This window comes from Polyodon spathula, chromosome 49, assembly GCF_017654505.1.
Source record: "Polyodon spathula isolate WHYD16114869_AA chromosome 49, ASM1765450v1, whole genome shotgun sequence".
Taxonomy (NCBI): domain Eukaryota; kingdom Metazoa; phylum Chordata; class Actinopteri; order Acipenseriformes; family Polyodontidae; genus Polyodon; species Polyodon spathula.
In genome coordinates this window covers 2,581,319-2,604,359 of record NC_054582.1, presented here as the reverse complement: position 1 = coordinate 2,604,359, position 23,041 = coordinate 2,581,319, and the positions used below count along the sequence as shown (strand labels likewise).

The window sequence follows — 23,041 nt, the reverse complement described above, 5'->3', positions numbered from 1 at the left end:
TTTTCGTGAGGGTAATTATTAGATGTAGGGTATAGGGCAGCGCTATGATAATTAGAGCAGTGCTACAGTACTTATTCATACAGGATCTTCTCTCCCCTTCTCTCTCTCTCTCAGTCCCTCCTCTGTCTCGTTAGCGCTCTTGCACGCCCTTGTAGTTTTAATCTATCAGTTGCTTCAGTAGGTGTGTTTCGTATGGAATGCGTTCTATTTTTCTTTCAAACTGCAGACAAACCTTAAACAGTACAAAAAACCATAAAGTATCAACTACTGGTGGAAGCCAAGCCTAGTAACAACTCACAGCTCTTACTTTGTTCATTAAGTTGCCACCACAGCACAGATTTTAGCCGCTTAATATAAATATTAGTATTTTTGACCACGTAGAATGGTCAGTTTCTACGTTATGTATATCACATTGGGAAGCCTTGCCCAAACTCAGGCCTGAAGGGCCATCCATCCCACTCTAGGTTAAATGAAAGGTAAAATGAAATAATGAACTACTTTAGGAGGATAAATGGTTCAGTTAAGCCATTTAGAACATGCCCACCCCTAATCTATAGGAGCTGTATAGGCTTGGTGTAACGGTATCTTAATATCTGAAAAAGCAACACAAGCTACATTTGAATTATCAAATGTATTATTTTGAGGGCAATTAATAGGTTTTAAAGTGCAGGTCTCCTTTCAAATCGCACCTTTTTATTCACTCAAACAGCCATTTTCCCCTGTTGAACCAAACAGCTGGGTGAAGAAACAGATGCCTCTGGCCAGAGAGATAGCCAGGGGAATTTTGACAGGCAGTGAAGATTTGTATTGCCACAGGCTCCATATAAAGTGCCTGAGGGCTTTTGACAGCGGAGAAACAGCTGCAGTTTTGTGCCCGTACCACACAAACTAAAAGGCAACGAATGCTGTGATGCAGGATGCCTGTTTTTAAGGGACTTGCACTTTTAAACAAGATGCAAATATAAGAGAGGAGCCCTTTTCAATTGAATAATAGTACAGTGGTGAGCTTTGCACCAAGCCCACCAACACCAAGCCCCTTCAACTCTGGGGCCAGTGGTCATGCAATTTGTCCTTCTCGGTCCTGAAATATCCAACGCTCGGTTATGTGTTCAGCTTTTTAACCATGTGAATGCCATTTAAACATTACTGCTTGTTTACAAGGGGTTCCTGCTTGCTGCATGCACAATACAGCTTTTAAGATACCTAGCTTATAGATGAACATTACCACTGCAGTTCTCCCAAATTCAGAGTGGTTTATCTTGCCAGCAAAAAAACATATGTTTAGGAACAGTGTAGCGATTACTGTTCGCTACAATAAGTGGGATTTTAACAAGAGTAGTTCTAAAAGCTGTTAGTGAATAGTCTAAGATTTCTACTGAGTGAGGCTTGTCTGTAATGTTACCTAGGAGTCACAAACCTCCTTGTTTCTGGTAGTCTGGACACTTCACACTCTTTCAAGTCTTCTGTCACCTGATGCATGTTTGTATACTGTTCAGAATGACAGTGTCGGAGAGCATGACATGGTCACCCCAGTCAGACTTCCTGCAAGCATCAGCTCCTCTGACCTGTGCTGCCCTTTATCGAAGACAAGTCAAACCAACGTCTGCCAACTACACTGGCATCTCTTTCAGAGACAGCTGGGCGTTTCATTTAGAGTTTATCATACAGTGTAAAACCTTTGTTTTGCTTTCTGTGAAAACACCAGATTCTCCACCGATAGCAGCTATGTCTCATTTTGATTTTTAAAGCCAATACAAAAGGAATTATGCCAACGAGTGTTAACTTTTTGTGCAGATAACGTTATAACTTGTAATACATGTACTTCTAGTAGCTTTTTACACAGCAGGCTGTCTGGATTTAATGGGGCATTTTGTGGCACAAGCCCAGTTGCCATTTGAGTATCCTGTGCGTACAGTACAAACAATACAGTAATGCTTCTGACTTGGAGGAGACTACATTAATTGGTGCTGCTAGGATTAAAAAATAATTAATTGGAGTTGAATAATATGCCCACAGTGCTGTTTTATTAGTTTTGAGGCTTCTGCTAATCTAAAGGATGCATTTATATAAACTATGATATAGGTGTAGATGAAGTTACCCATAGCGGTGTAATGTAATGTGACTATATTCACATAGCCTGTTTTTTTTTTTTAATATAAATAAAATAGTTTGATATTCATGAAATTGCTGTTGAAACCAGCATGATAGGATGTATTTTGAGTGCATGGTAGAATATTGAATTTAAAGATGCATTAGGTAAACCATCTGGTCAATTAAAAAGAGGTCTACCTAAAGCTATGGCAAATTGGGTCAAATTGTGGTTTCATGTACCCAAAATGTATTGAGTTTAATTAAGTAATCACTACAAGTTGTTTTTATACTTTATAATTGGTATAATTGCTAGCAGAAGCAGAATGAACAGCAGGTGACTTTGTGATTGCCTGTGTTTTAAAATCTCCACAGGGTACAATTAGGGTTCCCCTGGCCACTCATATAAAATCACAATTGGCCACTGGAACCTGACTCAGCTGTTTCAATCCCTGCTCTGTGTGAATATCCATCTGTCCACCTCCACAGAGAAGTCAGTCCATCCTTCACAGTGACAGGGAAGCAGACAAGGTTATCTGAAGCCCATCCTCCACTCGCATGTTTCCTGGCTCCAGCTGAGGCTATAACCTAAGTGAACTTTATTCTTCTGAATCTAGGTCTGCTTCTTTCAGTTGAATAAGTCTCCTAACAGTAAATACAGAGTAGGTTCGACCCAGTTTCAATGCAGGGGTAATTTTATTTGAACTGCAAAAGAAACGTATGGTTGGGCGGGCAGAACTCTTTGGGAAAGGTGCAGGCACATTTTCAGTGTGCAATAAAATAATTGAACAGGTATCTTTGGCTGTGCAGAACTACATTTCCCATCATCCTCCTGCTCACTAGTAAATCCATCTCAGTTACATATGTGAGCAGAAGGTTGATGGGAAATGTAGTTCTGAGAGGTCCAGGTATGTGGGGAGCCATCTTGAGGCAGGGAATGCAATTTAAAAGTTTAAAAAAGTGGTCAAAATGTAAAAAAAAAAAAATTAAAAATACACACACCTTACGTAAACAGTTGCACCAACACATGGGAACATGTAACTCAATAAATTAAAATGGTCCTTATGTACCCTTTTAAATACATCCATTCATTAATGTGTTGATTTAAAAACAAGAAAAGCTGGAGAATAAAAATCACTTCCAATCGGCTTTTAATAAAATGCAGAAGTTAATTGCCGTTGATTAGTACACAGTTGTAAAGGTGAGGGAAGGACTGCTTTTCTTGTTTTGAAATCAACACATGAATGGATCTATTTAATACCTGCCATCAAACATTCCTTGAAGACAACTGTGAGTATATTTGCACACCCCTTAACGCCAACAAGAAACTACTTTGAACAGCAGTTTGACTGCTCGTTCCTGAAACCCTGTCCCGATAGTTATATTCCTCTCCGGGATAAGGAATTTGACTTTTGCACTCGCTTTAAAATAGTGTCCCTTGTGTTGTAACATCTCTATCGGAAGAGCGTCCCAGGGAGGCAAAACACTTCTTTGCTCCTATCATACTATCACACAGTATGCACTCAAAATAGGAACTGGGGCATTAAAAACAGGAGGGTGACACTGTTGTCACAGAAGCACTTTTCTCAAATGCCACCCTTTAACCAGGCCAGCCTCCCAGTCCCAAGCCTCACTGCTCTACGAAGCACACTTTTACCATAGTTATGAACTGGTCACGTGAAGGGAACATCTAGAGTGGAGACTAGAGTCGGTATTCTGTGTAGGAGGCTGGTTCTAAAGTGATTAAGGATTTGCATTTAACATGTAAGAATCTTTAGTAGATTAATTCATAAAAGAACCAGAGAAAAAAACAAGACTCTTACTTGTAGCTGTCGGTTTTTCCTGGCAGGTTTCCACCATTTAAAAGGAAGTGAATTTTAAAACAGAGATTCAAAGTGATGGCCTTGATCTTGCAGAAATCAATCATGTATGTTTTTGTGCTGAACTTCCTCTTCCACGATTATAAGTGATAATTACAATTTGCATGCATGTCAATGCATTTTATACATGTGGACCATTATGACCAGTAAGCATTTCACACAGCATGGTGAGTTTGGGGGGGAGTCAGTGACATTGTAAAATTATTTTCAGTATTGCACATCATATATACAATTGTGCTAAAAAATAAAATTAAAACAAAGCCATTACATTATTTCACGATGTCATTTATTCTCATTGCCCATATACTGTGTTTTTTTTTTTTTTTTGTTGTTGTTTTGTTTTGGTTCTTTTGCTTTGCAGTTAATATAAACGCAGCTGCCCAAAGCTCAGTCTAATTCGTCACTAGTTGTTAAGTTAATGCATTTTCCTTGGCACGCTTCTCTTTGCAGGTTATAAAAGTCTGTAGCCCAGTAGACATTTAAATGAATCCATTTACTGATCAGCTTGGACCTGTTCCCGAAGGAGGAAGGAGGGGAGAGTTGGTGGGATTGGGTGTCAAAAGGTGGATCTGTTTTTCAGCGGCTGCTCTTTTTAGAAAGAAAGTCTGCAGCAGCACCAACACTGCAGATTGATTGTACTCCCTATAAACTATGGGTTGATATACACAGCACATATAAAGACACATTGTCAAAACTTTTGTCACCATTTGTTTCAGGACTACTGTGTTTTTAATTTTTGTCTGTGTTTGCCCAGGCTATGAATTGCACACAAGAGAAACACAGTGGGAAAAGGGTTACATTTGCAAAGTTAGTCTTCAATGTCAGTGACCTCAGGCTCTGTGTATTTGCATAAATATGATGGTAGGATTCCCTGGTTTGTTTATTAACCCTGTGCAGTCTGGAATAAATGTGACTTGCATCCCTATGATTGAGGAAACTCATATACTCCCAGGCAACATAGCCTTGTGCTAGGTCCACTAGAGGGCACTGTTTAAGAAAGGTCTTGTACCTAAACTAAAAACAGATAAACAAACATTACATATTGCCTCATTGACAGCACAGCAACGGCAGCCTGTCGTCAAATCCGTAACTCCCTCTGGAGTGGCTTCAGTAATCCTTTCAACTCCTGAGCCCATACATTACAAAAACAAATAAGTGCACTGCAGCAACAGTAGGGGGCGTGCTCTGAAACAGATCCACAATGGTACAAGCGGGCAACCTTTCTTACTTGAGAATGCATGCAAGAGATTGGAAGATTGATGGAACAGGTCTACCGTTCAGCCAGAGGGTTAGCTCAAGACCAACAGCTATTCACTAGAACTTAGAAAGCTGAGTTTGTGTAGCAGGCATAGCTTAATGATAGACCCATCAACCTCATCAGGAAAGCATTATCTAACTTTGTTTTGAGCTGATGGGGGCACCCCATGTGTTAGTAGCAACAGTTCATAGAGTGGTGCTCAACCTTAGCAGGTGACTGATAAGAAGCAGACTTGTTTATACTGTAGTCAGTTGCAGCTCTGTATCTATTAATAAATGTGTGTTCTTTCTCACCAATGCCTCAGCAGAGTCGCACTTACTATTATCACAAAGAGCACATGAAGAGGACTTTAGGCAAACCCACGTACGCATATGAGGCCAGACAATACGTTGTAAGTGTTAGTATGGCAACCTAGCCATACATGTGCTGCACAGCCACTAACCACATTTAAAGACATTACTCAGGCAATTTTTGTAAGTGAAAACAATTCACCGAAACGCAAAAGCAAAAAAAAAGTTATTTATTTATTTATTTATTTTTTTTATATCTTGGTGTAAGCATAAATAAAACAATGAATCTAGCATTGTGTTGGTGTTTTTCAGAAGTACCTAGTCAGTGCAAAAACGTTTCGGAGAGGAATCAAATAATTTGAACAGAAAGAAACAACTCCGAACTAATGCCACAGTTCCATCTGCCAATTGATTTCAAATCCGTTCATTTCCATCAGCATCCGGTTGAGAGCGAATGGATTTTAACTGGAAAACTGTCAGCTCCAGTTATTATAGCAGGCTGGCAGAACTCCGTCTCTCCAACACACACAGGTGGTGGAAATTACTTAATGAAGTTACACAAGAGGCGGGACTTAAATCTACAGAAAGAAAATTTAAAGGCAGAACACGAGGGCTGTGGATATATTACACACTCTGGGAAATATTGGAGGCAGATGAATTCATTTATTAATACAAAAAATGTGATACAGACTGGGGATCTTTGTGTGTTGTGTAATGAGCGGAGTGCAGATGCAACCAGCAGCAGCCCCAGTCTGATATATGCGATTCAGTTTTACAGATTGGTTTCATGGTGCCGATGGAAATGTGGCATGAGCTGTTATTTGTTAGTTTTATACCAGGACTGTCGCCTTTGCACATGCTTTAAAACAGGACCCACTGTATACCAAAATATATATTAGCAAAACTGTGATGAGCAGCCCTGCCACAATTTAGAGTTTAAACTGACAACTGAGAGTATTTTGAGTACTTCTGTCATCTACTGTAAAACAGAGCTATGTAATAGTTTATCAGCTATTTAACAACAAAAAAATTGATATTCATTTGAGTTTTGAAAAAATATTTGTCCCAATACTGATGCAAAAACACTTTACAATTCAAGCTTCCAATTCTAATTCTAATTCTAATTATTATTATTATTATTATTATTATTATTATTATTATTATTATTATTATTATTATTATTATTATTATTATTATTAAACACGCCAGAGACTAAAGCCTCTTTTTTCGATTCTTTTCATATCTCTGTTACTTTCTTGTTTTTGTATTGGGTTTTGAGAAAGTATTTTGATAAGCTCCCAATTGATATAGACTTGCACACTTGGTATTGTAAATGAGGTTAGTGTCTGTGAACTCCCAATAACACATGACCCCCTCCCTCTCGCTGGCTCCATTCTCTGTCTCATGTGTTATTGAAGCTTTGTCTCCCGGGATCACCGCTACAGTAGATCTAGCAAGCCATGGTTGAAGTGCAACAGCATCTCGCTCTGTCCACTGTATTGAACCAATTCAATGTATTCAACCAGCAATAAGCTACTGTAGGCACCCATTACTCTGTGTAGACTTGTGCACATATTCCAGATTCCTGAACCCCAAGCTAATGTTACAGGGCGGCCCCCTTTACTTTCTTTCCCCGGGGAGATTTATGTGATAATGCCATGTTTGTAATCATTTAGGTTTGTATGTGCATTTTGTATACAGTGTGAAGTTTATGGGGCAGGAGCAGGATAGGGGTACATTTCAGAACACTGCTCAGACAAGGTGTTCATCTGTACTGTAAATACTAATAATTAAATATACCAAATGGATTTTAACATTTTTATGTTAATATTCATAAAAAAAGCTTACATTTTTTAGTATTTTATTTTCAAACTATTCCACTATTCCACAGTGACTACCAGGAATAGAGTTTCATTTACTACTGCATGTTTTTAAGTGATGGAATAGGTTATGAAAGGTTCATTGGTAAAACACATACAAATTAAACTATTAAAACATAGCCGGCATTGATTTTGGATTTTTCTTTTTTTAACCCTATATTTTTATACCCCTATACCTTTCAGTTGAGAATTTTATTATATATATTTTTTTTGTTTGCTTGTTTTAAAACTAAAGTAACACATTTATATGATTTATTTTTAATTTCTATTGTATTTATGTAAACGTACTCATCAAAGGCAACTGTATTCTGGCAATTAAAGGTACTGAGTTCCAAACACGACAGAAGGCTTTATCTGTGAATTGCAGAGTTCAAAAAGTTTCAGACTTGCTTATACTGGTTTGCTGGATATGCTCTTGTCAAGCCACCCCCAACCCATTCATTTGAAAGCAAGTCATTTTATCCATATTTATTACAATAGCCCTTTCTCTCATTTTGATGTGGGGCGTTAATAAGAGTGGATCCACTATTAATAAAATGAATTCGATTTTTATCTAATAAAATATGCAAAAGATGTACAGCTTGACTGGGAGACTAGCTGAGGCAAGCTGCTGCTATTTTGTGTATCAAATCTGGGTGGGGGGGATCCATAAAACGATGTGGAAGAAATTCTCATACTCTCGTGAAATGCCTTGTGATTAGAGCCCCCGCAGATTGGGTGCATGTATTGGGATGGAATCTGTGCAGATGTGTAATGCATTTGTGCAAAGTGAGTGCCAAAGGTACAGATCCAGTCACACTCCTGCACCTTCTATTGTAGCTTCACATGTGACTACGATACTCCCTCTAGAACAGTGACTGGACCAGTAGCATATCTGTACCTGTTGGCACCTCACAGAACCTGCTGTATACTGAGTAGAAAGGAGCGGTGTACTGCTCTGTGATTCACACATCCCCGTGTGCAGTGTCTATTCTCCAAGCTGTCTGATTGACCTGGCTCAATGTGCTTGTCTTCGCTCGGTAGCTGGTGTCTGTTTTGTCTGAAATAGCGCTTGAAGTGTGCCTCCCATGTCCTTGTGCTGAAGTTCACCAGATTTCAATAAGAAGTTGATTGGGCTCACCTTGGATTATCATGAGCGTTACTGAATTTGAAACGTGTTTTTGTGTGTGTGTGTGTGTGTGTGTGTGTGTGTGTGTGTGTGTGTATTTTTCATGCATCTATACCCCTGAACAATCATAAACCTATAAGACACTTAGGGGTTGATTTGATCAGCATGTCCCCTGCCAGGATGAGCCAAAGATGGATTTCTTTTAGAGCATTTTCCAGTACTTTGAAATCCACCTGAAATGCATCAACGCATTTGACCACTTATTCATATTAGCAACCACAGATAGGAGGTTGATCCAGGGCGATCTTATTAAATGAGAGCAAAGAGGGCTTGTCTTGTTTAAAAAGACACTATTTTAAACTCACTTCATGATAATCCTTGCAGATCGAGGCACAGCATTTCTGAACCTGTTGCTTCACAATGAGTTTTGATCTGGTGAGCGTGCAGCACAGGTCTGCTCCCAGTGTGTGTTCTTAGTCTGTGTGTCATACTGTGAGACTGCCCTGATGATGCTGCTATATTTGATATTATATGAAGAATTCAAAAGTTCATTTTCTGCTGATGTAGATTTTTTTGTCTTTCTCTTCTTTTTTTTTTATTCTCTACCTCTACCAATTGTTCATGAAGCTTTCTCTGAAGCTGGTAAGCATGAAAGTAGCATGCCCGTCCTGTGATTTTAATCAAAATAATTCAATGGTTGTTGTTGTTGTTGTTGTTGTTTTTTTTTTTTGTCTTTATTCTTGTGACATGAAAATTAATTGTCAAAATGTGTTGTCTTTGTCCCGCTGTGTCTCTCTATCCTGTCAGATAACCTTGAACACACAGGTGTGGAATCTAATCGAGGTGATCAGCATTATATCATCTTTTGATTTTCTTAAGACTAAAAAATTATTAATTTTTTTTAGTGGTAGATGTACTTGCAAGTAATTTAAAACACGGCTCTAAAAGATGAAAAAAAAGAGATGTTTCCCCAAGGAGAAAATGAACCATGGAAACAGGTGTGGAGAGAATTATATTTTAGCACTGAATCTGAAATGCTGTAAGAAACCGGTATAGCTTTGAAGGAACCTCAAAAGCCCCCGTACCCAGCAGAAGCATTCTGTCTCCAAAGAAAATATTAGATTGATCTAGTGGCTCTGTATCGAAAATCACCATCATTTAATTGTATTTTCATATGTAGTGTTTGTTATTGCAGTTAATTAAACGCAGTATTGTTTGTTGATAAACCTGTGTTAAAATCCATTCTGAGTTAATAGCCTGCTCATCAGTTCCAGTTACCTGCCATAAATACATGTAGCATAGGTTATAGACGTTGGAGCCAGCACCATCTAGTGTCTCATGTTTTTCTGGCAATGCAATAAGAACCACTAAGAAGCAGACGCCATGCATGTGGGCATACTCTAGATTATTTTACTGGCCTGCTGTTTTCAGTTATATTTCCAAGACCCCCACTTCATGATCAGCATTGTCAATGCAACTGCGGTCGCATTCCGTCAGTGGATTATATCATTGTAGTTGCCCTAGTGCCACCCTACTGTTTCTAGTACTTAGGTTTTTCAATTAAAATAAAAAGAAAAGGTACAGGCCCTGCTGCTGCTGACATGAATAATTTTGGTTAAACTAGGACAGACGGAACAAGCCTTTATTCTGCAAAACTGAATTAGAGTCAAGGGACTTTTAAGATTGTGGCAAGAAAACAGATTTCATTTTGCTCCATTAGAGACGAGCTGAATGTAAAGCACTGGCACTTTTACTGTGATACAGGAAATGACAGTGTAGATTTGCTTGCTTTAAGCTACCTAAATGCATTTACTATCTGCAGCATTTTAATTTGCAGTTCACTGTATAACCCACCAACAATGGTTCAGTTTCTCCTTTATACGTTAACAAAATGCTACAGAATAAAAAACTGTATAGAATGTTACCATTTGGTTAAAAATACTGGTTCAAGCTCTCTTAGTCTAATCCTGAAATTGTATGATATTATTACAGCTGTACAAACAGCTGTTACTGTTTAGAGCCCTGTGCTGGGGTAACCTGCCATAAATCTGACAATTGCTCTGATTTAATTCAACTGTTTCGTGGTATCTTAGATTAATTGTGCTGTCAGAACTATTTACACAATAACCAAATACATACAATTAACAGTTTACTAATCAGTTATCTGTCAGTAATTTCTAAAAATACAACTGAGTTTAGAAAATGATCCAGGTATTCTGAGAAGCAGCACTTCACAGAAAACACTGTGCTGACCTGTTATTAACGACACTGTAGATGTTTACAATGCAGGAATCACAGTTAGAATGCAGGCTCCCGCTGAAACCTCCCCTTTAGGCTGAGTGAAGATGTGTATGAAGCCTGACTGGGCTGCAGAAACAGCCGGGCAATTGTCTAAAACAAAGAAACAGGTTAAAACTAAACAGTACAAAAAAGGCGATTTTCTGGGACATTGATTTGCATACATTTTAACAGGGAGGGAAGATATATGAGTGAGCACCAACCCAATCTGTTATGTAGAAATCGGGATTTGTGTGTATTTCAATTATTATTATTGAACAGTGCGTCCGGTATTGCACACATTTCTTTCATAAAAACACGTCATTTAAATGCATGACTGGTAAGTGTTGGAGTGTCACACCCAGAAACGAGGGTAAGATCACACTTTAAACTAGACTGTATAGACACTATACATTATTAAGCAGCGATAAGCGGATGGTTGTTTGTTTTGTGGATATTTAAACCTTTTCAGTCCAAGCAGTAAAAAAAAAGAAATCTGAAGAATTACAACCGAAGAATTATCACGACCTGGATCAGTTTTAATTAGGTCTTAGCGTTCCAGAAAATCTCAAACGATTTTAAAATGCCTTTTCTTCTCACCTTTATTAGCTTCACATTTACCTTTCTGTGTGGGTGACTATCAGTGTAGCACTTTCTGTTGTGCTATTAGCGCCACCTTCTGGCCAAATAAAATTGCAGTACGTTTTTAAATTTTTGCACATAGAGAAATAAAATGTTACCAAACAGCATCTTTTGAATCAAGTTTCCTTTTTTTATATTGTTAGATGTCACAAAAATCATTTGTAATAAATCACAAATCATTGTAAGATACAGAACTGAACGCAGCAGCGATGACAAAATAAGTAACAAGGTTAATGTAATAAAATGCAGTCATCCTCCAGTGGCCCTGACTGTATAACATGAGCATTGTACTGAAGCAATGTCTCATCATCCGTGTACGCGAATGACCCCCGCGTGTTTGAAAAAATGCATTCAACGGATTTCTGCAATGCTCAGGGCTGAAGCTTGAGACTGAAAAGGTTTAATCCAAAATGTTTTTCAGAGATCCGCTGTGTGAAAAATGCAGTATCCCCTTGGTTTTAAACAAGTGCTTGTCTGGTGAATGAGTGTTTCATTTAAAAAAAAAAGTCTGGATGAAGGCAAATCCACTTATATCTCTCTAAAAGATCGAGAAAACACCATCTGTTGATTTCTGAGTCGCTTCACTCAGCCTTGAAATTATCTTGCAAAGCAGCCTATTGCTTTACACTCGTGAAGCATAGTTTTACAAATGCTTCTTATAGAAATGTTTTTGTTTTATAACTGTAACTTGTATCGCCACCTGTAACTCGACCTGAAAGACACATCATTAAACAGTCAGTTTAATTTTGATGTTGGTATAGAATATTACTTGAAAAATACCTAGAAGTGTGGTTGTTTTGCCACTCATTTTAGGCGATCATAGTGAACAGCGCTGTATTTAAGGTTAGTTTTGCTAAACTGATGCATTAGCTTTAAAATCTAGAGGTTTAATACTTAGGCTGTATAAAGCATTGACAAAAGGTGGCCTTAGCAAAACACCTATTTACATAATACAAGGGGGTGCTGCATTTAAACACGGTGTTCGATTGTTCTTGTTATAATTCCTGTTCGATGTTCAAGTTCTAATTTATTGTATTTCTTTTCTCCTGCCATTGCATTGCCTCTTTTCTTAGGGCTCCGGACCGGAAGATTTTAGCCACTTGCCCCCAGAACAGCGAAGAAAGAAACTGCAGCAAAAGATTGATGACTTGAATAAGGACATCCAGAAAGAGATGGACCAGAGGTAACCATTCTTTTATACTATTTGTCTATTTGCTTTCTGTTGCATTGGCCTGTAGAAATGCTTAGCATAGTACAAGCGTGGCAGAGACCAGTGAAGGATAATGAACGCTGTGTAAAGAGCAGACCAGTATAACACACACAAAAAAAAATACTTTCAAAGAAAATTTTAAAACCATCAGGGGAGCGAAGTCACCGGTCTACACTAGAGTTTCTGGAGGGAGCTCTGTATTAGCTCTGACTCTCCAGCGGGTTTGGGAGTCGGAAGCAACAAGGGCTGTTTCGTGTCTTCATTGCTCTACAGCACACCCTGCTGGCCAAGTGCCTGTTGAGCTCAAGTAGGCATCTGCAGGGCTGGCCTTTGTCCTCCAGAGGCTGGTAGCTCGCTGGCATCTACTCTTGAGTACTATTCAAAACATGGTCAACTGTAGCATTACCTGTACCCTCTAAGAATTTAGTTTGGTCAGGTTTTTTCTAGTTGATCTGTGAATATAGTGTTTTGAAACTGAGCAGTATTTCTCCAGCTAATGCACTGGTTTATCTTTGGCTTCTACAACAGGGATGCTTTAACAAAAATGAAGGATGTCTACATAAAGAACCCCCAGATGGGAGATCCCAGCAGTGTGGATCCTCGGCTAGCGGAGATCGGGCTGAATATAGAGAAGCTACAGCTCGAGTCTCAGAAATTCGAGGTGGGCTCTTTTTATTATTTCTCATGATATACCTGGGGGTTGTCTTTGGCAAGTGGATTCCCCCTGTGGAGAAATGTAGCCATGTGCTCTACCATAGGTGTATCATCATAAAGTATATGTCACATTAGATAGCTAGCTAACTAGATAGATAATGTAGCATCAGATTACATTTTTTTCGACTGTCCCTTTAACTTTTCATGTTGTTTGCAATGAGTTTTTATTGCAATGCCCTACATATTATTTTTTTTATTTGTTATGTCTCAACCCTAAAATCCTAGGTGATGCAACACGTTTGGCCACAGCTGTAGGTCACACCTCAGTTTTTCTATTTGGAGTTTAGACTAATTGTCCTTCCGCGTTCATGAGCACCTGATTGCCAGGAACCAAACATTATAAAAATTGAGCTGCGGCTACCTTAGGTAAAGAACTCCTACATAGCAAGAAAAACAAACCAGAAATTGTATGGCGGTCCAGCTGAACACCCAGCTGGGAAATCGTGTTGAGAGAGACAGCCACGTTCTCCAGCTGTGCATTCCACAGCCTGTAACAGGGCAGGGTGTGGGGGAGTGTGGATAGTGTCATCTGGAGGTGGTCTTCTTCTGGCACTTAAAGAAGCAGCTGTGCAAGATCAATTCAGATCGCCCTTGCATCTTAGACATAATGTTATACTTAGTAGCGTGATTGCATCCTGTATCCTCCCGCCTGCCTTTATCTAAATACAGCATGGGCATGGGGTGTGCTGATCTCCATGTTAACAGATGGCAAAATTCAAGTCTATACCTCATACATAGTTTTTAACATGGTAATATCATTTATGGCTGACTCCCACATGTTGGGAGGTGGGGACATGTTTGTAAATATGTCCATTTCTATAAACTTGTAGTTGTAATCTTTACCATTTTTGGTATGTGTTGAGAACTGCACCTCAAAGTTTGATAAAAACATGGCCATTCCCCAGGCTAGTGAGGGTATTACAGATCATGGTTACTTACTTTTGTTTGGTTGGACTAAAAAGGAGGCAATATCTGCTGCCATCAATATTTTCTGGGCTCCTTTGAACAAATTGCTGTCTGCCAAGTCAGAATTGTTTGGTGGGTGGTTAATGACCAGAACTGATTCTTTAAAAGGGGCTCTTTGCTTCCATTCTGAGGTACCCCTTTGTTCTCCAGGGGTGGCTTGCTGAGGTGGAAGGAAGGCTGCCTGTGAAGAGTGATCCTCCCCAACGACAGAGTGGATTGTATGAGACTCAGAACAGCACCCCTGTCAACAACAACTGCGCACAGGACCGGGAGAGGTACATTATAGCAAGATAGCAAAAAGCCCCATTGAACCCAGCGTCCGCAGGACTAGTAACTGCCAAACAGGTAGCAAGAGCAGAGCAAAGTGCAAACAAGCATAGTGAAAGTAAGGGAAAGCACTGTAAAGCGCAGAGAGCAATAGTAAAGCACTTTCCAAACCATGACAGACCATGTGCAATGTATAGTATAGCCATGGCAGTGCTAATATCATATCATAGGAAATTAAATCTTAGGAAATGTAGATTTTAATACTGCTGCATATTTTTGTAGGGAACAAATAGACAGCAAGACTGTCATGCCCCTCAAAAATGTTCATGTCAGCAAGCCTTTAAAATAAAGGTTCTTTCTGGCCTTTAGAAGATTATCACTGTCCCTTTCTGTTGTACTGAAAATCTCTTGCAACGCTATACATAAAAAATGTTCTCTGCCTGGTACCAAAACACTTCCTTTGCAAGAGGTCACACGAGTACTGTTAGCCCATTGGAGCAGATCTGACCTACACAACAACAGGAAGTGATTGAGTATTCCACAATGACAGGTTTGGGCCGTGCTGTTGCTATAGTTACTGTCTGTGTTCCTTCCTTGAGTAGCCCTGATGGCAGTTACACAGAAGAGCCGAGTTCTGAATCCCAGATAAAGATCCCGACCACGGACTTCGATGACGAGTTTGACGACGAAGAGCCACTCCCCACCATCGGCAACTGCAAAGCTCTCTACCCATTCGAAGGTAGGCTTGGAGAGTTCTGTGAACTGAGTGCAGTGTACACTTCCATCTTAAATACTGTCATTCTCCTTGCACTGCCACATTTCTTTGTGCATGGTTATGGTCACAGTTATAATATTTTATATGCAAATATTAGCACTGAGACATGACAAGCCCACAAATAGTCTTTCAAAATACAAAGCTTTGCATTTCTTTTTAGAAATGACTATGAACATGGTCAATTTTGCCTCTAAATACATTTCAAGCCGTGTTTAAAACCTTGGCTTTTGGCTGCAGCATTTTCTAGCGTCACTGCTAATAGTGTCACACACCCTGCAGTCTTCATATAGCCCTCCAAGACTTGAAATACAAAGAAGTAGTCATCCCTCATACTTAACAACTCCTTTCTATGAGTTTACCAGTGACAGTTGCTGCAGTCATTTTGTTAAAAAGATATGCTTGGGTTTTTAAGTGTCAGGAATAGTGGGATATGTTCGCACTGCACAAGTTTAATAGTGTGATAATCATGGTGTTTGGTTCTCCGCTCATCAGGTCACAATGAAGGAACCCTCTCAGTCACTGAGGGAGAAACGCTGTACGTAATAGAGGAGGACAAAGGGGACGGCTGGACTCGGGTTCGAAGGAACGAGGATGAGGAGGGATACGTGCCCTCGTCGTACCTCGAAGTCTTTTTGGACAAAAATGGCAAAGGTGCTATGACTTACATTTAATCCATGTTGAAAGCAGGTAAAGGGCTTCCAAAGTGCTATCACTGGGCGATTTACAGTGCAGGAGGGACAGGGGGAGCGGCACAAAGCACATTGCACAGCCTTGTTTGGGAGCTGCAATACAAGAAAACAAATAACCGTTCCCCAGGCTCTGCTGGGGCCTGCTTGTGTCTCGCTGCTGAACTGCTAGTCAACAATTAGCTGAGGGATTATTAGGGAGTACGCTGGTGAATGGAAAATACAGAGTGATTCAAAAACAACGGACCATTAATCAGAACGTTATTCAGTCCTGGCACATGTAACATCCGCAAAACTTTGCAACTACAGCGTGTGGCTTTGGCCTTTCTGGATCATTTTCATGAAGGGCTGCACATTCAGCACTTTGCTCATAACTTGCACACAGGAGCCCTTAAATCCAAACGTTCTTCAACACATTCATTGACCTGTCTGCCATGACTGTCTGTTAACATTAACGTTTTTTTTTTTTTCCTATGGTACGTTTTTATGATTCACTCTGTAGCTCCTCAAGCTTATGGGTCTACAGTAGATCTGAAAGCTGTTCCTGCGTTTTGTATACATCAGTGTTTTTGTTTTTAAATATAAAGGCATTTAGCTCTCTAGTGCTGGGCACTGGGGAGGAATGAATGCCTACTCGGGAGAACTGAAGGTATTTGTTGATCAGAAAGCAATCTGATATTTACATTTTGACTAGCCCTTTATAGTTACTCTCAACGTGGAAATCCCTATGTTTCAGAATTCTAATTCAGCTGTTTTTATTATTCAAGAGAAGTGGTGCCATAAATGACTCAACGGTAGTACACAGATACAGTATTTTATTTTAGAAACACAAAGAAATTAGCATATTCTTAATACTTTAATGTGAGTTACTTCGTTCTAAATAGAAACAGGCTCACAATTAAAGGAGCCTTCATTTTCAGTTTAACTGTAAAATAAATAAATCTACTGAATAAGGAGGGAGTGCCATATTGTATTGATTAGTCAGGGCTTAGATCCATCACCGTTTCGCATGAATTAAATTAACCTAATTAAATTTGGTTGATTGTTATTTACTTGCGCATAAAAGAAAATGCTTTTTTAAACTGCAAATTAAAATTTCAGCTACCTTCATTTTTTAAAGTGAAGCATTTGATTTTGTAATGCAAAATTTAAAATAGTGTGCAATTGTTAGTTGATTTGGAAATACTGTTTTACTATGAAAGGCCCTGAATGAACTCCCTTTTACTGATCAAACTCCGAACCAGATTTCCTAATTGAGATTTGCGTTTTGAAATCTCTCTGCTTTTCCCTCTGCAAACAAGACTTGAGCAAGGATAACATTTCAACAGCTTTAACAGCATAGCTGTCTGTGCATGTGCTGTTCAGTCTTGAGACACGTTCTGTGTGCATGTCATTCTTAAAACTGTCATGTATGAAAAAAGCTCAACATTTTACACACACAGTATTAAACATTTACACAAGGCAACACATGCTGTTATGTTTTATCATTGTTACATATTTAGCTGTAGGTTTGTATGTTTATATGTAATTCAAAAGAACTTACACCCCAGTCATGGCGTGACAAGTTTTTTCCATAAGGAATTAAAATGTTTTTCATTGCAAAATACACATGTCTGAAATTGTATTTAATTCCAGACTATTTTACAACCTTCTGGACAAACTGTCACTTATATTTAAATATAGACCCAGCTATCAGTGCCATTGTGAACCAGGGGCTATGAAAGACCTGGAATGCAACTAGAGACATTATCCAGTTCTTCACATTTCTTTGATCTTACATTCTGTTTAATTGAAATCCATTTGATTAAATTCAATAGCAGAGGAGCAATATTTCTGCTTGTTTACCATTGTGGTGTTTATTACGCTGGCTGCATGGAAATGTGTATTCCCTCAGTAACCAGGCATAAATAAGAGTGCTCTATAGGTGCAATTACAAGGTAGACAATGTCCATATGATATCATTGTAACCCAGTGGCATGGTGATAACCTGATAGGTTTGGCATTATCTAATCAGAGGTATTTGAAATAAGAACTTTATTGGAAAAAAGATTATTGGAAAAATTAGCAAATTCCAACTCTTTTTTTAGCTCAATCACAATTTGCATAACCCATATAGAAACAGCTCTTTAAATGAACTGTTTCCCATTGAAGTGCTCCCTGTGCTTACTGAGACACCATCAATGCAGGAATAGCACAGCCTCCTGCCCAGCACACAAGACTATATTCTTGTGTGATGTGAATCCTGGTGTGCCGATGTATGGTGAGGTATGGTGGAATGTCCTGTGAAGCTGTTTATCCGGTATGATAATGGCATGACGTTTGATCAAAGCATTTTTTGTATGTTTAAACTTGGTTTAAATATTTCTTATTCAGTAGTGCATTTATAGATATAACCTTGATTTAAACCAGAGTGAAACATCAAAAACATGTTTTTTTTTGTTTCGTTTTTAATGCTGCATAACATAAGGCATGGACTATATATATATATATATATATATATATATATATATATATATATATATATATATATTATATATTATATATACATCTATTGATATTATAATAATATCTGAATATTATAGCTAAAAGTACATCCTTTTTAATTTTAACACCATTTTTTCATAGGAAAGAGTGCCTCTACTGGTCACAAATTGTCATGCAAATGTGTTAAAGGAAATTAGTTTTGGAGCGCAGCCTTGTATGAGAGTGTGTTTGCATCCTATCTAACTGTGGTTGTCTGTTTTGTTTGTTTGTGTTTGTTTTTTTCTTTAAATTACAGATTCCTAATTGTGTGGGGCTGGTGCAGGAATCACAGGGCAAGCTGCTTCTGGAGAAACCCGTCCTCTGTCTAAAACTAAAATCAGAGACAAAAGATAAAGGAGACTTGAGCGTGTTGAGTCTAAATGCACCCAAAACAAATAAAAAGAATACAACAAAAAAACCAAACAGATCAAAACCAAACTAAATTTAGGCACCACAGCGTACGATTTTGACCATTTGCTTATTTTGTGTTGTTTTGTTTTTGCCAAGGCATGCTTCTTGTCGATTCCACGTTAACTTAGCTGTATAGCCCATGTCTGTGTCTGCAATGGCAATTTCCTAATGCACGAAGCTATGACAAAGCTGCCAGATAAAAGCAATCTCCCCCAGCCGTATTGTCTGCCAGAACTGTGTACCACAGGATCAGAAATACGACCACTAGACATTACTTCACTTGCGTTTCTAAGCCAAGTCTACGCTACCTTGACAGCCAATTCACAGGGTCCTCATTCTTAGGCTGCTGTGCTGGAAAAAAACTAAATGCAAAGGGCCTAACAGATCCATTAGCACAGCGTTAGAAACTGGGGATAGCTTTCACTCTGAGAGCTTGAACTGAGTCATAATGGAAAATAATCAATAAAATAATCAGGGACTATAGGAAAGATGTTCTGTTCATCTGCACAAGGAAGCATACCAGCAAGTATACAGGTAAATCAAACTTTATGTAGGTTTATATAATATAATCAGTAGACTACTTAATTCAAATCGGTTCGGATTGTAATTGGTACCATACTAATAAAATGCCTTGTCTAGTTCAATATGCTATTAGCTATTAATATATTCAGCACTAAATACCTGTACAGAAAGACTACCCTGGATTAACGAATTACATAATTCAGTGTCTACTCTTAAAAATAAGTAAATATAGTCTTCTTAGTATACTACGTTAGCTTACTGGTTTCTGTGTTGAGTGGAGTTATGTAACTTTCGTTTGCTCTATGCAGGTTATTCAGTTACAGTTATCAGAAATAGTGTGTTTTGCTTGTATTTTCTGCCCATGTGGTACATTCTATGGTGTCGGCATGCCCTTTCCTTTACTCAAGCCAAGATTCTCAGCCATGCGTTTTTTTTTTTTTTTTTGGTTTGTCCGAATTTCGCATTTTGTTTCTTAGCCTGCATGCTCGCCCTGTCACCCTGCCTGTGCCAACCTTACCGGGAAGGGGGTCGTTACAGACTCCTTGACCTGATTATTATTATTTTTTTTTTCTAAACTGTTGCCTGTACGTTTTTGTTACGTTTTAATTTGTGTTTTATTTTTCATTAGCACCTGTAACCTTCAATTTCAAAAGCACTCCTCTTTTTTTTAACCTTTTTATTGCCTATTGAGGAAACGTGTTTCAGGGTTTCATCTATAGTATGTGTATTTAATATATATATATAAGATCTATACGTTTAGGAGATATTGCCTTTTAAAAGAAATAGTCCCTGCCAAACTCATAACAGTGTTACATACATATTTTTATTACCTCGAATTCTAATTCCTCATTAATTTGGAGTGGAAAACAGAATCTCCTTTTTAACCCTGTGTATCTGTGTAAGCTCTTTAGCTATTGCTATTGCTTTAGAGGATAGTGGCATTGCAGTTTTTTGTTGTCCAAGAGTCATGTGTAAGAGTAGAATAGTAACAAACTGAACTGGGCAATCAATTAGCAAAAAGCTTTAATTGTTTTATCAGAAGCCGGCATATTTTCCTATCTGTGCGTGCATGAGTAACTTGACAATTTCTGCTGTTTTTTTTTTCTCCTTTCAGTCACACATTTTTATAAAGAGGGGGAAAAAAGATCTTTTCATAATTCGTAGAAGGGGACAGTATATTATTGTCGGCCCAATGTAAGTAAACGTCACTGAAAAATGCATTTTAAATAGCCCTATCTTAGAATGGTATATTCTTTTGCCTCCACTGGGTGGTGCAATTGCACCAAAATCTTTTTGTGGAAAAGCACACCTCTTGGTGTAAAATTAAGTTGTCCGAGCGAGTGCTTGCATGCGATGGTGATCGTTTTTCTTAAATAATGTTCCACACTTTTACTCTGTCCCTCAACCAAGGCTGCGCTGCCACTTAAATCTGAGGCCAAAAATTACTGATAGATTAAGTTAAATCGCTTACTGATACAACAAACAAAAGGTGGACTTCAGAGATGAAAACATTATTGATTAATCATAAAGCACTGTATAGATGGTCATTGAAAACAGCATTGGCACCTTATAATGGGAGAGTAAAAGTGACATGTGTGTTTGTATACGATGTACCAGGTTTAAACATAGAGGGTCTAGTAGTTCATCAGCTGTGATCAGATTCTTGTTCTCTGATTGCTGTATTTTTCACTCACTAGCTTTGGCTGAAAGTTCTTCTGTTGATGGTTCCTCTCTAAAACTAGTAAAAAAAAAAAAAAAAAAAAAAAAATCAGACAGAATAGTTTAGCGGTTTCTCTTCCCAGAAGGAGATATTTGACCAGATTATAGACCAGATAGGATGGGGACGGGAGACTGTAATCTTATTTAAAAATGCATGCGAGTTGAAGCTCTCAAGTTAGCCTGATACTATGAAAAACAAAAAAATCCCACGAACTATATCAAGTTATATTTTTAAAGATTATAACTGTTTTATTTTTTTGTTTGTTTTGCGTGTCAGCAAATGATGTTTTAACGTTTTTTGCACTTTTTTTTTGTTTTTTCATTGGAATGCTTGTGTGTCAAAAGCACTGAGAATATCCCTAATAATTTACAGGATACTTTACATGTGTTGTTTACTGTGCCAATTAAAAGATTTACAGCTTTTGTTATTTTACCAGTGCACGCAAATGCCTGCTTTAAGATAGGGGAGGTTGAGGGGAAGGGCTGGGAAGGGCTGCGTGTTTTGGGCTGGTAAATAATAAATTAGAACTTTTAGTGTCTTACTGGTGGTGTCAGTTCTGGTGCCTTTGCCAAACTTGAGCATAACAGACCTGCCATATTATGGTTAAGAGGCAAGGCATTTCTCAAATAACCTACAGCACCATTGAGTGTGCTGTCCTCCTTTCTGCCCTTCTCCATTAAACAGAAATTCATGCAAGTGTATTTTCAAACAAATTGCTCAATGTGCCCTCTGTGACTCCTGCTTAGATTACTGCTATGTCTTGATAACATAGTGGTCACTTACAGCAAGTACTGGAAGCAGTCAAACATGGAAAGGTAAAAAGTATCATTGAGCTAGCAAAGCACATTGAAAAAGCACTTGAGTTAGCTTCTTGGTTTCACCTCACTCTAACATTTGTTGTGAATAAGTCCCAAAAATGTGGATGTTCTAAAATGATTCCAGCATAGGAAATCTAAATATACTAGGAAAAGGAGAACAGTACAAGTTCCATTGAATTCCCTTTGTAAACTTTTTTTTTTTTTTTTTTTTTTAACTTTTGAAAATACACCAGCATGTTATTCTACTTCAAGAACACAGCAACATAACTACAGTTCAAACATAGTTAAATAATTAGTACAAAATCAATGAGTACAAAATAACTACGAATGTAGTTACAGTTGCACTGCACTAAAACTAATAGCTAAAGTTGAACTGCACTGCAGTTAACTTTGTAACTGGTTTGTACTGGAACTACTAAACTTTATTAAATAAAAAAATAACCAGCTGAATCTAGAATACAGTACACTTACAAATTTATGAGGATTTGCACTGCCAGTCCAAGTATCTGTATTTACTAAATGAATTCAATTTAAAACACACCCTTTTAAGTTCTGGCGTAATCTAGTTTCCCACCCATAATGAGGCATGATGAACAGATGTAAAGTTCAAGTCCAGTTATCACAAAGCATACTAAGACAGTAAAGAGCTGATTACTACACAGAGGCTGTTCTTTGGGGTATGGCTGATGGAAGGTATTCTAAATAATCTATTACAGCCACTTTGAAAGATGTATTCTCTGAATGTGTGTATTTAACTTGTGCCACTGTGTACAGTACACCTTGACTTGTAATGTATTTTTCACTATAGTGTAAGTAAACCTTGTACTATCAAACAGTACTGTAGGTGTCATTGTTGTGGTATATATATTTTTTGTATAATACACTCACTGCATGAATTTCTGTATCATTTAGGAGTCTTGATTTAAAAAAACAAAATGTTCACTTTGCCACGCTCTGTTCTTTACTCTTCTAAATTCTGCCATCACAAACGCAGACGCCTGGTTAT

The 23,041-nt window shown here is 38.2% G+C and overlaps 1 protein-coding gene across 3 annotated transcripts; it reads left to right on the top strand.

Moving 5' to 3' along the window:
• The first annotated feature begins 3,256 nt into the window (after positions 1-3,256).
• On the top strand, positions 3,257-16,453 carry LOC121306656 (formin-binding protein 1-like). Of its 3 annotated transcripts, XM_041238467.1 has the most exons (8): positions 3,257-5,617; positions 9,132-9,146; positions 9,312-9,347; positions 12,497-12,606; positions 13,162-13,294; positions 14,464-14,588; positions 15,180-15,319; positions 15,848-16,453. In XM_041238467.1, the coding sequence occupies exons 1-8, from the start codon at positions 5,522-5,524 to the stop codon at positions 16,024-16,026; spliced, it is 834 nt and encodes a 277-aa protein (XP_041094401.1). In that variant the 5' UTR covers positions 3,257-5,521; the 3' UTR covers positions 16,027-16,453. The 3 variants fall into 3 exon arrangements, with proteins under 3 accessions (XP_041094401.1, XP_041094402.1, XP_041094403.1); XM_041238468.1 differs by lacking the exon at positions 9,312-9,347 and having other exon boundaries at positions 15,848-16,452; XM_041238469.1 differs by lacking the exon at positions 9,312-9,347 and having other exon boundaries at positions 4,302-5,617; positions 15,183-15,319; positions 15,848-16,447.
• The last annotated feature ends 6,588 nt before the right edge of the window (positions 16,454-23,041 follow it).